At 42.7% G+C, this 15,548-nt stretch overlaps 1 protein-coding gene across 1 annotated transcript in view; it reads left to right on the top strand.

The window, feature by feature from the left end:
- Liprin-alpha (PTPRF interacting protein alpha) overlaps window positions 1-15,098 on the top strand; it is a 332,503-nt gene extending 317,405 nt beyond the window's left edge. Inside the window, exon 25 of the mRNA XM_080280589.1 lies at window positions 14,813-15,098. Coding sequence (XP_080136715.1) covers window positions 14,813-14,890 — 78 coding nt within the window. The 3' untranslated portion in view covers window positions 14,891-15,098. The remainder of the gene's footprint in view (window positions 1-14,812) is intronic.
- The last annotated feature ends 450 nt before the right edge of the window (window positions 15,099-15,548 follow it).

Genomic DNA, 15,548 nt, shown 5'->3' with positions numbered 1-15,548 from the left:
CAAAGCCTGGAATAATACAACATTGGCAACCGTTAAACAAGCGTGGTGCGGCCGGGATGGTGGCGGGGGCACTGTAAGTGCGTTGCCGCGCCTCAGAACGCTTGTTGTTTAAATCCATCAGGCCTGTTGTCTACTGTTGTTAAGGTGACTGCCCATATTTTTGTTATTGCAGCTATATCTGTAGTACAATGTCTGAAAAATTTGACCTTTTTTATGTCTTTAAGGGCCAAAAAATGTCCAGGTACATAAGATTATGTATTCCCAGTATGCGAATTCCCAGTGCGCGAGGTCGTGGAGCGCCCAATCTCTCACGCACTGTGCGAGCCTACTGTATATATATATACAGTGCTGGACAGGTGCACAAACACTTGCGCAAAGTGCAATTGCGCACCCTTGCGCTCCGGTGATATCGTTTGCACATTGCGCACCGGACGAGACCATGTGCAATTTTGCACTTCATTCATTCATTCATTCATTGCCAGACGCCATGTATCCCAAACGGGGTGGCCAAGGGCTTAGAGTTAATTGTTTTACAGGAAGGGGAACTAATCCTCCACCAACCCCACTTGACACGTAGGGATGCCAACAGCATCTGGTGTTCCCAGGCGGTCACCCATCCAAGTACTAACCAGACCCAACGACAACTAAATTTGGGCTTGCACACCTGCCCTGTGGATTGCGCACTGCGCAATCCAAGGGACACGTGGTCTTGGGAGCTTCCCGTATGGCTGGACAAAGGATGGGGGAGGCTGGGGCGGGTCACGAGGGTGGGTTGGTGGGGGGAGGCGGGAGGGAAGGAGGTAGTAGCATTTCTTAATATGCTGCAACAGAGATAATGTATTTTTAATATTTTTTAAATTATTATTATTAGTAAATAATAATAAATATACATTATTTATTAAGATTAACAAATGCAATTCCTTACAAAAACCATTAAAACATATTATTTAAATCAAATATCCACAGCCTATTAGGCTGTGGATATTTGATTTAAATACTCTGTTTTCATGATTTTTTATTTTTTGTAACGAATTACATATGCTTTTGTATATCTATATTGAATTATTAAATAAATTGTCTTGACAAGACAAGAGAGAGAGAGAGAGAGAGAGAGAATAAATACGGGAATGGCAAAGGAGCGTCCCATTGAGTGAGGAGATAAGGCATAAACTTCGTCCCTCTTCTCTCTCTTATTCTCCATTCCATCCCTCCTCTCTCTTATTCTCCATTCCCTCCCTCCTCTGTCGGAGAGAGAGAGAGAGAGAGAGAGAGAGTTGATGATACAGTAATCACATGATCTTTGCCAATGCCTTGGTAAATACAGGCTGTTTTTCCTGGACAATGACCTATTGTACCTCAGTCACCGTGGGTGGTGGGTAGGTTGCTAATTTAGTAATTTATTTAATTATACCAATATATATTTTACAGTAAATCCCACAAATATATGCAAATGATTTGCGCTAGTGCTTTGCGACATTGCACAAGCTAAATATTAGATTGCGCACTTGTGCTAATTACAAATAATGAAAAATAATAATAATAAATAAAAGTAAGTAGGTATGCTGTTTTATTTAAATATCTCAATATTTTTCAGTAATTCCCAAAAATATATACAAATGGTTTGCGCTTGCGCTTTGCGACATTGCGCAGGCTAAATATTTGTCAGATTGCGCATTTGCGCTTGCGCAAGGTCCTTCTTCGTTTGTGCTGCCCACCACTGTATATATATATATATATATATATATATATATATATATATATATATATATATATATACATATACATATACATATACATACAGTAATCCCTCTACTTTCCGAACGCCCACTTACCGGACATTGTGGGCCTGGACCATTGGAACCGAAAAATGGCCAAAAAAAGAAAAAAATCCCCCCAAAATCCGAATTTTTTCCCAACCGGAATTTGAAATTGCTGTGTGGTGCCAAACAACTACTTACACCATGGCCCCTTCACCCCTTCCTTTCTCCCCCCTCCCCCCTTTCTTGTCAGGGTTGCCGTTTGTTATTTTTCATTACCAAATGTGGGCCAATTTGGTAATGAAAAATTCGTTTTGTAATGAATCAGAATAATGCATTACCAAATGGATTTTTCACATGTATGAGGATACACAGGATGGAGATGGTGGATTGTTTGCTCTCTCTGATTAATCTGCTACCCTACATAGCGTGAAAATAATCAACATGCTGTTAGTTATAAGGAGAATGATTACATCTATTTCCACTTGTATATATAATTAGCATCCACTCACTTGATGTAGAGCTGCCTACTTCTTCCTTAGCCTTTATCATTCTTTTTCTGTATCTGCCCTCCTCTTTTCATATTTCTCCCATCTTTCCTGTCACTTCTTACTGCTTTTCTTTCCTTTACAGGTGGATTTACATCGAGTGACAAGCCAAATGGTTTCCTGTAAGCCAAGAAACCATTTACTATGCTGGGTGGTAACCATATAACCAAACCATACGTGCTGCCTATGTGTCAACAAGTGGGTTGGTGGAGGATTAGTGCCCCTCCCCATAAAATAAATAACTCAAAGTCAAATGGCCACCCCTTACAGGATTGTGGCGTCTGGCAATAGATAGATAGATATATAATTAGTGAAGAATAAATGCTAGCTTTACGAATTTGGTAATGAAAAGTTAAATTTGGTAATGAAAGTTGAGCAGATTGGTAATGTGGCCGTTGCGATCTGGTAACTCTGTTTCTCTGACATCAACAGTTACTCGCTAACTTCGATTGTGAATAGATGTTTATCGCACTGGAAGCCACACGTGCTCATTTTTTGTGAATAAACAGTGAATATACTGCAATACCTCGCCTCTAGACCACATGGGAACTTACAGTGTTGTGCAGTGTTAGGAAATTTGAACTTAGAGTGCAAAGGATCAACTGTGGAGTGCAAAGTGGCAGTTTATCTGGCGGTTAGAACTGCAGTGGTGTAGTTAAGAACAGTGTGCAGTGTTAAACAATTATAACTCAGTGCAAAGAATTAAGTGCAGCACAACACTGGATTACTGTACGTGCTTCAAGAGCATTTTCACCACTGCCAAAACCTTAGAAAGGCAGCCACAAACATGATGTAAGTACCCTGGCTGAGGTACAGTCACTTCTAATTCCTCATTCTTTGGTTCCTTTTCATTTATTTCATGCTTTATGTCCATTATTGGTGTGAATAGAGTCTTAAATAGGTTTAAATAGGTGCTATGCATGTCCGGTATGGAGTTATTTTGGTGGCTTTCAAAGTTAGGCTGGGTTAGGGTCTATAAGTACCAGTCCAGGAGGCTGGTGCCCACTATCCGGACAGGACCACTTTCCGGACGTGCCTTTGGCTCTATTACGTCGGATAGTGGAGGGATTACTATATATATATATATATACAGTAACCCCTCCAATATCCGGATCAATAGAGCCATAGGCAGGTCCGGATAGTGGTCCTGTCCGGATATTGGGCCCCAGCTTATGGACTAGTACTTACGGACCCTAACTCTGAAAAACACCTATACAACTCCCTCTGGACATGCATAGCACCTATTTAAGACCCAAATCACACCAATAAGGTACATAAAAGACTGAAATAAAAGCAAAAGAACCATAAAATGAGGTTTTAGAGGTGAGTTTATACAATATTAAACATTCTGGGTACTTACAAGTCCCTTGGTCTTGGACTGGTTTGAACCGCCAGTTTGCAGTCCACAGTTAATCCTCTGCACTCTAAATTGTAATTTCTTAACACTGCACAACACTGTAAATTCCTGTGTGTTCTAGTGGCAAGGTATTGCAGTTTATTCACTGTTTATTCACAAAAAACAAGCACCTGTGGCTTGCACTGTTATGAGTATCTGCTCTCCATCGGAGTTAAGCTGTGACTGTTGATGTTGGTGGGGTAACAGAGTTGCCAGATCGCAACAGCCACATTACCAATCTCCTCAACTTTCATTGTCAAATATAACTTTTCATTACCAAATTCGTAAAGCTAGCATATATTCTTCACTAATTATATATACAAGTGGAAATACATGTAATCACTCTCCTTATAACTAACAACATGTTGATTATTTTCACACTATGTAGGGTAGCAGATTAATCAGAGAGAGCAAACAATCCACCATCTCCATCCTGTGTATCCTCATACATGTGAAAAATCCATTTGGTAATGCATTATTCTAATGCATTACCAAACGAATTTTTCATTACCAAATTGGCTCACACTTGGTAATGAAAAATACCAAATGGCAACCTGACAGGGGAGGGGGGAGGGGGAGGAAGGAAGGGGTGAAGGGACCATGGTGTAACAGCTGTTTGGCGCCAGGCGGGAATTTCAAATTATGGGAGGGAAAAAAGTCAGATTTTTTTCGAATTTTTTGCAGTTTTTGGCCCATTTTGGGAATATTGGATCCCAGGAGGATTATGTCCGGTTAGTGGGGATGTTCGGATATTGGGCGTTCGGATATTAGAGGGATTACTGTATATATATATATATATATATATATAAGTGTCATAAAGACTTTGTAGTTACTTGTAGAGAAGTTATCTATTAGACTTGTGGATGAGCGGTTGTTATACTTGAGTTGTTTGTAAGTAGATAATCTTGGTTCCCATTTGTCATGCAATGACAGGAGAGGTAAAGAATAGTATGGGACTTTATGACATAAGTAATCCCTCCAATATCCGGACACCCATTTTCCGGACATCCCCAATAACCGGACATTTTCGTCCAGGGATCCAATATTCCCAAAATGGGCCAAAAACCACAAAAAATTTTTAAAAATCTAACTTTTTCCCACCCGTAATTTGAAGTTGGTGTGCGCAGCACGGGCCAGCTGTGTTCTGGTGCGTTGTTCCACCGACGTCCACTAGAGCGCCCTTGCATCCTCTCCACTTACCGCCCGTCTCTTGTTATGTGTGCATGCTTGTCGTCATGGCCTCCCACGTGCTCGCTTTTGTGGTGGTGCCTTACCTGCTGCAGGCTCTCCTGCTGCTTTCGTGCCTCCCCTTCATGTGTGTGATGATGGCCCCGCCGCCTGAGAAGGGGAAGAGAGTGGTTTTGACTCTGGAGAAGAAGAGGGAGATACTGGACAAGGTGGATGCAGGATGGTCTACCTCACGTATCCTCCGTGAATTCAACCTGGCCCGGTCTACTTTGTTTGATATCAAGAGATCCCACGACAAACTCATGCAGTACACGGCTGACTTCTCATCGAAAAGCAAACGCAACATGGAGAGGAAGGTGATGTATACTCCCAAGTATGCAGAAGTCGACCGCTCTACGTTGATTTGGTATTGACAGCAATGTGCTGCTGGTGTGATGGTGCGTGGCACAGAGCTGAAGGCTGCTGCTGAGAAGTTCGCAAGGCTTCACGATGCCCTAGAATTCAAGGCATCCGAAGGTTGGCTCTTCGCGTTCAAGTTACGACATGGCCTTACCAACCGTAAGTCTCATGGCGAAGCTTTGGACGCCAACGAGGATGGAGTAGACGAGTTTCGGCAGAAGGTGAAGCGCTTGATCAACAGGGAGGGCCTAACTCTCGGTCAAGTCTACAACGCTGACGAAACTGGCTTATTCTATCGCTCTTTGCCTACAAACTCTCTAGCCGAGGAGACGGAGAAGCTTGTACCTCGCTGCAAGCTCTGCAAGCATCGGATGTGTGCTTTGTGTTGTGCCAATGCTAACGGCATGCACCGTCTCAAGTCCGTTATTGTTGGTCGTGCAAAGCAGCCTCGGTGTCTTCGTGGGGTGATGGATGTCCTTCCTGTCGTCTGGTACCATTCCTTGGAGGCATGGTTCACAGCCCTGACCTTCAAAGACTGGTTCCACCGCCATTTTGTCAAGGAGGTCATCCATTACCAGACGGAGAAACTGGGAATCCCACGCGACCAGGTAAAGACCCTTCTTCTCCTCGACAATGCACCTGCTCACCCGTGCAACAAGGAGTTGGTGGCTGAGAATGGGCGCATTAGGTGCATGTTTCTGCCACCTAAAACTACTGCTCTCATCCAACCAATGGACCAAGGAGTGATCGTGGCAATGAAGAGGCTTTACCGGCGGAAGTTCCCAAACGAGGTGATGGTTATTTTCGAGGACGAGGACGAGCGCAGGGAGGGATGGGACATGCGAGGCTAGCGGACTTTGGAAAACATTCGTCACTACAACATCAAGTCTGCCATCTACAACTGGGCCAGTGCATGGAAGGAAATCCCTGTCAAGACTTTAGAAAATGGTTGGACTCGTCTGCTTCTCGGAACAGATGTGGAGCACGATTTCCTAGGTTTTGACGTGGATGACTTCCATGCACGTCTACGTGTGCATGGCAACGATGTTGATGTGGACGAAGTGCGTGAGTGGTTGGATGACAACGAGGGCAATCCTGGGTATCAGACCATGTCTGATATCGAGATCGCATCTTCAGTTGCAGGTGTCAGTACCCAGCTTGAAGATTCTGACGAGGACAGCGACGATGATGCGGACTCCTCTCAGCGTGACACTACTCCAGCCATCCCCAAGCTGAGCGCACTCCGGGAACACCTAGAGTTCGTTCTGGACTACCTGGAGCACCTGGACTGCGACAGGGAGATGGGGCCCTTGGGACTTGTGGAGGAAGTGCTCACTTTCGGGCAGTGCATCACTAATTGTCAAAATTGTCGTTCCTTGCGTCAGTCAACGATTGACAGCTTTTTCAGGCCTGTTACCCCTGCTGTGCCCAGCCCTGGCTCCACTCCATTGCCTCCCCAAGACAGGCCCTCATGCTCCGAGCCACAGCCCAGCACATCAGGCACGGTGGAGTCACCACTCGACGTGAGTTTGCACCTTTCTTCAGAGTTGTCTGCAATGGGTACGCCATCACCACGACCAAGCGACGCACCCCTAGGTCACCTGCATGTGCTACTCTCAGACTCTGACAGTGATTAGACACCAAGAACTTCTCCACTAGACCACACGGGATTTTCCAGTGTTGTGTAGTGAGAAAAACAGTGCATAATGTTAAGGAATTTGAGTTCTGAGTGAAAAGACAAAGATTTAATGGACCGTAAATGTAATGTAAATTAACTTGAGTGTGTTTTGTTTAGAAAATGGTTTTATGAGTGGAAAGACTTTAAAGTACAGAGTGCAACACATATTTCATTAAGGTACAATGGAGTGGAAGTAAGACAAGAGTGCGTAGTGTTAAGAGAATGGAATTCTGAGTGCAAATGACTAAGTTCTGTGCAAGACTTCATGAACAGTGTACTGCAAGTGCTTCAGGAACTCCTTCTTACTGTCAGAGTCCGAGAGGAGGCAGGTTATTCATCGAGATGGCCAGGGACTTGCTGTAAGTACCCAGAATGTTTCATATTGTACTGTACTGTTTTTTCCATACTTACCTTGTATGCGGCTTTCATGGATTTGGAGAAAGCATATGACAGGGTGGATAGACAAGGATTGTGGAAAATGTTAAGAATATATGGAGTAGATGGGAAGTTGTTGAATGCTGTGAAGAGTATGTACGATGGTCCGAAGGCTGCAGTGCGTGTGGATGGTGAACTAAGTGAATTTTTCTCTTTGAAAGTTGGGTTGAAACAGGGATGTGTCATGTCTCCATGGTTGTTCAATCTGTACATGGATGGGGTGTACATGGATGGGGTAATAAAAGAGGTACAAGGTAGGGTAGTGGATGTTGGAGTGGCCCTGGTGAGAGAGGATAGTGTTTGGAAACTCCCTGTACTGTTGTTTGCAGATGATACTGTGTTGTTGAGTGAAGACGAAAGGGAGCTGCAAGGCTTGGTGGATGAGTTTGGGAGAGTGTGTAAGAAACGGAATCTAACGGTGAATGTAGGGAAGAGTAAAGTGATGGTCTTTGAGAGAGGTGAAGTCAGTGAATGTACAGCGAGGTTGGATGGTGAGGAATTGGAAAATGTGAGTACGTTTAAGTACTTAGGTAGTGTGATGAGTAAGGATGGAGGTTTGGAGGGTGAAGTGGTTGAAAGGGTACAGCAGGGAAGAAACGTTGCTGGTTCTTTGAAAGCAGTGATATGAAACAGGGAAGTGAGCATGGAAGTGAAAAAGTTACTACATGACAGTATTGTGATACCAACTCTAACGTACGGAAGTGAAGCTTGGACGTTGTTGGAAGGACACAAGTCAAAAGTGAGAGCAGTGGAAATGAGTTATTTAAGAGGAGCCTGTGGAGTCACATGGAGAGACAGCCTGACGAATGAGGATATAAAGGAGCGTTGTGGTGTTGATGTGGATGTGATAGGAAGCATTATGAGGAACACACTGAGGTGGTTTGGCCATGTGGAGAGGATGGAGGGTGGAAGACTGACGAAGAGAGTGTATGTGAGTGAGGTGGAGGGGGGAAGAGGGAGGGGGAGGCCGAGGATGAGATGGAGGGATGGGGTGGATAGGTATATGAGAGAGGGGGGTGTGAGTTGGGAGCAGGGCAGTGAAATGGCGGGGGACAGGGCAACTTGGAGGCGATTTGTTTGTGGCCACCCCAAACGGGATTGAGGCGTCTGGCAATAGATAGATAGATAGACCTCTAACACCTCATTTCATTCTTTTATGTCCCTTGTTGGTGTTAATAGGGTCTTAGGTGCTATGCATGTGCAGTAGGGAGGTGTTTTTCTGAGTTAGGCTAGGTTAGGGTCCATAACTACCAGTCCAGGAGCCAGGGACTTGTTGTAAGTACCCAGAATGTTTAATATTGTATAAACCTACCTCAAAAACCTCATTTTATGGTTCTTTTGCATTTATTTCAGTCTTTTATATCCCTTATTGGTGTGATTTTGGTCTTAAATAGGTGCTATGCATGTCCAGAGGGAGTTGTATAGGTGTTTTTCTGAGTTAGGGTCCATAAGTACAAGTCCAGAAGGCTGGGGCCCAATATCCGGACGGGATCACTATCCGGACATGCCATTGGCTCTATTACATCGGATATTGGAGGGACTACTATATATATATATATATATATATATATATATATATATATATATATATATATACATATATATATATGTATATACACAGGGTGTAACGCAACATATGACAAAAACTTAAGCCAATGATCTATCGTGTGATTTTGAGTATATTTTGTCCTGTAAACATATGCTCTCTGCGACCCTTGTTCAGTACCCAGCATTCGGTTGATTTGTGTAAAAGCTTCGCAGGGCGATGGGAGACGAGTATTATTAGCTTATACTGTACTGTACCTGAAAATCCCATATCCTATCAGTACACACGAGTTTTAAGAAGAAACTTTATGTAGTCTATTGATTCTTTAACATCAAGTCATGCATTCATGCAATTCTTTTGCACAGATCGACAGTAATTAAGGATTACATTCAAATTTTATGGCTTGCAAGAGAGTAGGGAAGGAGGGAGGACAGGCTGGTGTGTTGTTGCCAGTTATGTAATATTTGGTGTGCAGGATGTTGCTACCAGCATTATCATAACACCCACAGCTCATTCAGTGAAAGAACATTACTGTACTGAGTGACTAGCATCACTTTAATTCAGGAGTAATATTATTATTCATTACAATTTTTCTGCCGCAAGTAAACGTGGCACCATTTTTTTCATGTGATGTTGACTTGAGAACAGTGATATAGGATTGCCAATGTAACAACTATGCAGGTAGACCTATTTTTTGCTTCTACTTGCGGCACTAACATCTGGCAACATGATATCTAGCTACATTCTGGATATTTTTGCCATTTTTAGGTGATATTCTAAAGATTTTATCGTATTTTCTAACGATGTTTTGCAGTGTTTATTATCTAGCGACATTCTAGCAAGTTTTCGGGACTAAACTAGCGAGATTGATGATAAGGACTTGGCAACCCTGCGTCCACTGTCATTTGAATGGGAACATTTGCAGGGGAGGCACACACTTCAAATACTGTTCTCCGCGTTCTGTTGTTCACTGGGTTGAGCTTCACTTGTTCATGAAACAGCATCTACAGCAATGAAGAATATGCAGATATCGTGTATATTTTAGCGGAGTCTGCGATGGTAATGCCAGTGCTGCAGAGAGGAACACAGGTGGAGATACCCAGTGGTGCCACGTTTACTTGGAGCAGAAAATTGTGATAAATAAAATTCTTTCTGACTTAAAGTGAGGCTAATCTCCCTTTAGAATAATGTTTTTTCACTGAATGAGCTGTGGGTGTTATGATAATGCTGGTAGCAACATCCTACAAGCCAAATATTACATAACTGGCAACAACACACCAGCCTGTCCTCCCTCCCTCCCTACTCCCTTGCAAGCCATAAAATTTGAATTTAATCCTTAATTACAGTCGATTTGTGCAAAAGAATTGCATGAATGCATGACTTGATGTTAAAGAATCAATAGACTATGTAAAGTTAGAAGAACTTAAAACTCGTGTGTACTGATAGGATATGGGATTTTCACGTACAGTACAGTATAAGCTAATAATACTCGTCTCCCGTCACCCTACAAAGCTCTCACCCAATGACACATGCAAGAGACGAAACTTGTACACAAAACAGCCGAATGCTGGGTACTGAACTGGGGTCCCAGAGAGCATATGTTTACAGAACAAAATATACTCAAAATTACACAATAGATCATTGGTGTAAGTTTTGTCATACTTCGCATTACACCCTGTATATCTATCTATCTATCTATCTATCATCATCATCATCATCATCATCATCATCATCATCATCATCATCATCATCTTGTCTTGTGTTGCCCCACAAGGAGTGTAGAAGCCTGGGGTATGGCAAGTGGTTCCTGACATTTAAGATGAGAGTGAACAGCCTCATTCATCCCTGAATGGCATTACATGAGCAATAAACCCCAACCATCCCTTGGATATAAACCTGCACAGGCTCAATCTGAGTGGAGTGCCTTAATTACCCACTAAACCACCAGGTGCCATAATTTGGTTTTATGGTTACCACCCAGTGTAGTAAATGGTTTCCTGGTGTATAGGAAACCATTTGGCTTGTCACTCAGTGTAGAGTCACTCCCAGACAGAAGGAAGAGGAGAAAATGATGAGAAGAAAGACAGAAGAGGAAGGAAGAAAGGAATATGTATTTCTACACACATATTTACATTTTGAAATTTAAACTACACGTACATTTGGCAGTTTTTCATGTGCTTCTGTGACTGACAGTAGAGGCTTAGTTAGAATTTTAGGTGCAGAAAATTTAGTGGTAACTCCACTGACCCAACTCTTGTGTTGCAGGCATCTTTATACCTTATATGACACAGGTTAATTGGTTTATTCTAACTTGACAGAAGTGGGCCACTCCTACAACATGAATACTAAGTTGTGCTTGCATGAATTTTGGTGAATCTTGGTTATGAGGTAGGGCTGAGTCTCCATTGTTATCAGTCAAATTGACCCCACAGTTTGTTCTTGTGAATGGAGAGAAACTTGCATTGCTGAGGGAGTTTAAGTACTGCACATAGGTGCAGCAGTAGACAAAGAGAGGTAAATGTGCAAAGCAAGTGGAAAGTAGAGTGACACAGGGAAGGAAGGTGGCTGGTGCAATAAAGGCCTTGATATTAAATAGGGGTCTGAGTGTGGAGGCTGCAAGAGACTTGCATGAATCAGTATTAGAATTAGGTATGACTTGAGAACAAAAAAGTGTAGAAGAAGAGGAGTGGTTGTTGTTGTTGTTGGTGGTGGTGGTGTTGTGGTTAGTGATGGTGATGCTTGAAGTGGTAGTGGTTAACCCAGGCTCATTTGAATTTGAAACCATTGGATCACAGGGTGAAGTTGCCCTTCTCATGCCATCCACCATCCAGAAGATGAGAGGAAGTTGAAGGAGGATTGTATGAGGTTTGTCCAAAAAGAGACCAACTTTTTAATGGCGCACCAATTAGCTGGAGTAAAACGATCATGATGGAACCGCTGTGTAGCTGTGACTGAGCTTTAGTCTAACACTGTCTGCATCATGCCATGTCAATTAGTCTTCAGGGTACATGCGCTTGAGTGAGCATGTGTTTAGGGCACTTGGCAATTTGTTACAAGTTGAACAATGAAAGATCTTGAAGAGTAATGTGTTTTCATGATTTTTTTTTTTTTTTTTTTACATTGAGAAAAACTTTTATGAAAACTTTTAAAATATTGCAGAAGACTCATGGGGAGGATTGTTTGAGCCATACGAAATATCACAAGTGGTTCCAGCGGTTCAAATCAGGAAGAACATCCTCCTAAGATGATCCCAAATCTGGACAGCCTTTCACATCAAGAGATGACAATCACGAGAAAGTGCATGCTGCAATCCATGAAAATCGCCGCCTGACTGTCTGTGAAGTTTCTGAAGAAGTAGGCATCTGTAAAAGTTCGTGCCACTCAATTTTAACTGAATAACTGAAGATGTATCATGCTGCCACAAAATTTGTGCTGCTTCGGCTGATAGATTAGCAAAAAGAGAACTGTGTCACAGTCAGTCAGGAGCTGTTTGATTGTTTGAATGCTGATGAAAACTTTTTGAAAAATGTCGTAACAGGTGATGAAACATGGAGGTATGGGTACAATATCAAGACAGAATGGCAGTTGTCGCAGTGGGTTGGAACATCTCCACCACAACCAAAGAGCACATCAGAGTTGCTCAGATATGAAGGTGATGTTGATTGCCATTTTGAATTGGAAGGGCATCGTTCATCATGACTCTCCTCCACGTTGTCAGACAGTCAGTAAAGAGTTTTACTTGGATGTCCTGAAGCATTTGAGGGAAGCAGCGCACAGTAAGAGGTCTGAGGCTTGGCCAAACAAAACCTGGATGCTGCACCATGACATTGCACCTGCACGCACCTTGCTCCTTATCCATGACTCTTCGGAGAAGCACGAGATGACTGTTGTCCCCCAGCTGACCTACTCTCCTGATTGGCCCCTATGGACTTTTTTTTCCCCCCCCCCAAGCTGAAATTTACCCAGAACGGTTGCTGCTTTCAGACAAGAGTTGCCAAGTGCATTAAACACACATACATGCAGATGAATGTACCTCGATGACTAAAGTGATGTGGTGTGATGTGGCTGGTGTTGGACTAAAGCTGAAAGTCATTGCTACACAGCGGTCCTATCATGATTACATTATGGCAGTTAGTTGGTGCACTATTTAAAAAGTTTGGTTTCTTTTTGGACAGACCTTGTATACCCGCACAGTGGAACAGCCTGGTTGTATTGGTACCATTGCATGAATATGCCTCTCTCCAGTATCAGAAACATTCCTAAATTAACCTTTCTTCAACAAAACTGGTCAGCATGTCATAAACACCATCACTGATTCCACCATATCAGCAGTCAAAAAGGGGTTATTGAGGGATGTGTGTAGAGTGTGTAAAAAGGATAAGATAAGAAGTAATGTTACCTTTGAAAGATGTAAAGAAGTATTTTGACAGTAGGGTTGAAGAGTGTGCATACATGGTATGGTCATACAGAGAGAATGGATGTAAATAAAAAGGTGAAAAGCATTTGCAAGTTTAAATGTGGGAGGAAGTGTAAGGTCAAGAAAAATGTAGATAGATGTGGTAAATGAGTGTGTAAGGAAACAAAGTATGGAAATTGATGAGGCCAGGGAACCGACAGGGGATTGAGTTGGTTGGTCAAATTATTTACAGGGGAACACATGGCAAGGATTTGGTGGCCATTTTTGAGCTTGATATATAACAGATTGAGTTTATTAGGTAATGTTCAATGCATCTTTAAAGAAAATGAAAAAGAAAAAGAAAATGTGCAGATAGGACTGAGGTACAGCCAGGGCCTCAGATGCTTGAATGGTGAGCGAATGAGTGTCATGCCCATTCCACTGGACATGCTGTTAATAGCTTCCTACCTTTGTGCTCTCTCTCTTATTTCGTAAAAATAATATCCATGAATATTGTCAGGTGTGAAAGGATTGATTTTGCCAGAGAATCTCTTGAGTGTGTGTAGGAGTTTTGTTATTCGGGGGACATGTTATGTGCTGGAGGTGGGGCTGGAGCTAGCTCTGTGGGTGGGGTAAGGAGTGGTTGGAGAAAGTTCAGGGATCTGTTGCCTCTCCTGACATTGAGAGGGCCCTCCCTCCGTGCTATGGGATATTTGTATGCAGCATGTTTTAGGAATGTAATGCTGTAAGGTAGTGAGATGTGGGCAGTAAAGGAAGGAGATATTCATAAACTCAGACTTACAGAAATGACAATGATTAGGTGGATCTGTATTGCATCCTTGAATGCAAGGCCTGGGGGAGCTAGGACTGCCATTGAAAAGTTGAGAGGAAGGATGGGACTGGAATGTATTGGTATTGTGTTGAGGAAGGGTAGGTTGAAATGGTTTGGGCATGGTGAGAGGATGGAGGATGACAGCTGGGTGTGGAAGGTGAAAAGTGCAAGGGTGGGGATGCGAGAGGCAGACCAAAGAAGACCTGAGACGAGGTAACCGAGTGTGACCTCAGGTATGAGGGACAGAATAGGGAGGCAGCCAGAGATCAAGCAGCATGGAGAGCTGCCATTAGGCGACCAACTCCAACTCATGCAAGCATGTTGGAGCCTTATTAAATGATACAACTTGAACAAATGAGTGTCCATGGCAGAGAATGAGGTAGGCTTGTATTTTAAGTGGTATATATAGGAAGTTTTACAGCACCACTTCTTTAGCTGTTTATTTTTGCCTGTTACACCTCAACATCCTCTCATATGTTTTTATATCTGCACATTATTGACATAAACATACAAGAGGATATTGAGGGATAATGTCCAGAATTAATTCTTAGGGAAGAGCTGTTATGAAATCTCCAAAGCCACATGAAATATTGCATGTAATGTCATCATGTGTATTGATCAGTGTGTTCTCCCACAGGCTCGTCAAATACTAGACCAAGAATTCCGCTCACTGTTGGCTACAGGCACAGACCGGACAGATCACAACAAATCCTGATATGAGGCCCCCACGGCCAAGGACTCCGAGGCCAGATTAGTATAACACTCACCAAGGGTCAGCTGCACGGACTGTGATGGTGGCACCCCAGGAGAGGGACTACATGACCAGCAGACAGATTAGGGGAGCAGTAGAAGGTTTAGCAGTCAAGCAAGTGGATTAGTGGACAAGCAAAAACATTTGCAGTAGAACAGAAGGATTAGTGAATATAAAAAGATTAATAGTTTAACAGAAGGATTAACAGTTGAACAGAAGGATTAGCTGATGAACATTTAGGATTAGCACTCATGCAGAAGGGTTTGACAGTTCAGTAGAAGGAATAGTGTATGAACAATAGGATTAGTGGTAAAACAGAAGGATTAGCTGTGATAAGGACTGGCTGTTAAATTCATGAACATCTGTGATGAGAAGGTTTTGGAGTGAAGGTGAATTATATGGCAGTTTAAAATGCCCAGTTGAGTGATTGGCAGTGTAACCATTTGAAAAGTAAGGATAATGAATGATTTTCACCAGGCAGAATGACAGTTAGAAGTGCAGCTAGAGTTTAAGACAGTGAAGGATTAGAGGAGCAGCTATAAATTATTTTCTTGGCTTAAGAATCAAAGTACAATGAAGCAAACAAACTGTGAATATGGAACAAGGAGGATGCGTCATTAGT

This window comes from Coenobita brevimanus, chromosome 85, assembly GCF_032717465.1.
Source record: "Coenobita brevimanus isolate Jiangsu-jjx chromosome 85, ASM3271746v2, whole genome shotgun sequence".
NCBI classification, from domain to species: Eukaryota; Metazoa; Arthropoda; class Malacostraca; order Decapoda; family Coenobitidae; genus Coenobita; species Coenobita brevimanus.
Note: the sequence above shows the minus strand (reverse complement) of the source record. Positions and strands in the feature narration are given on the sequence as shown.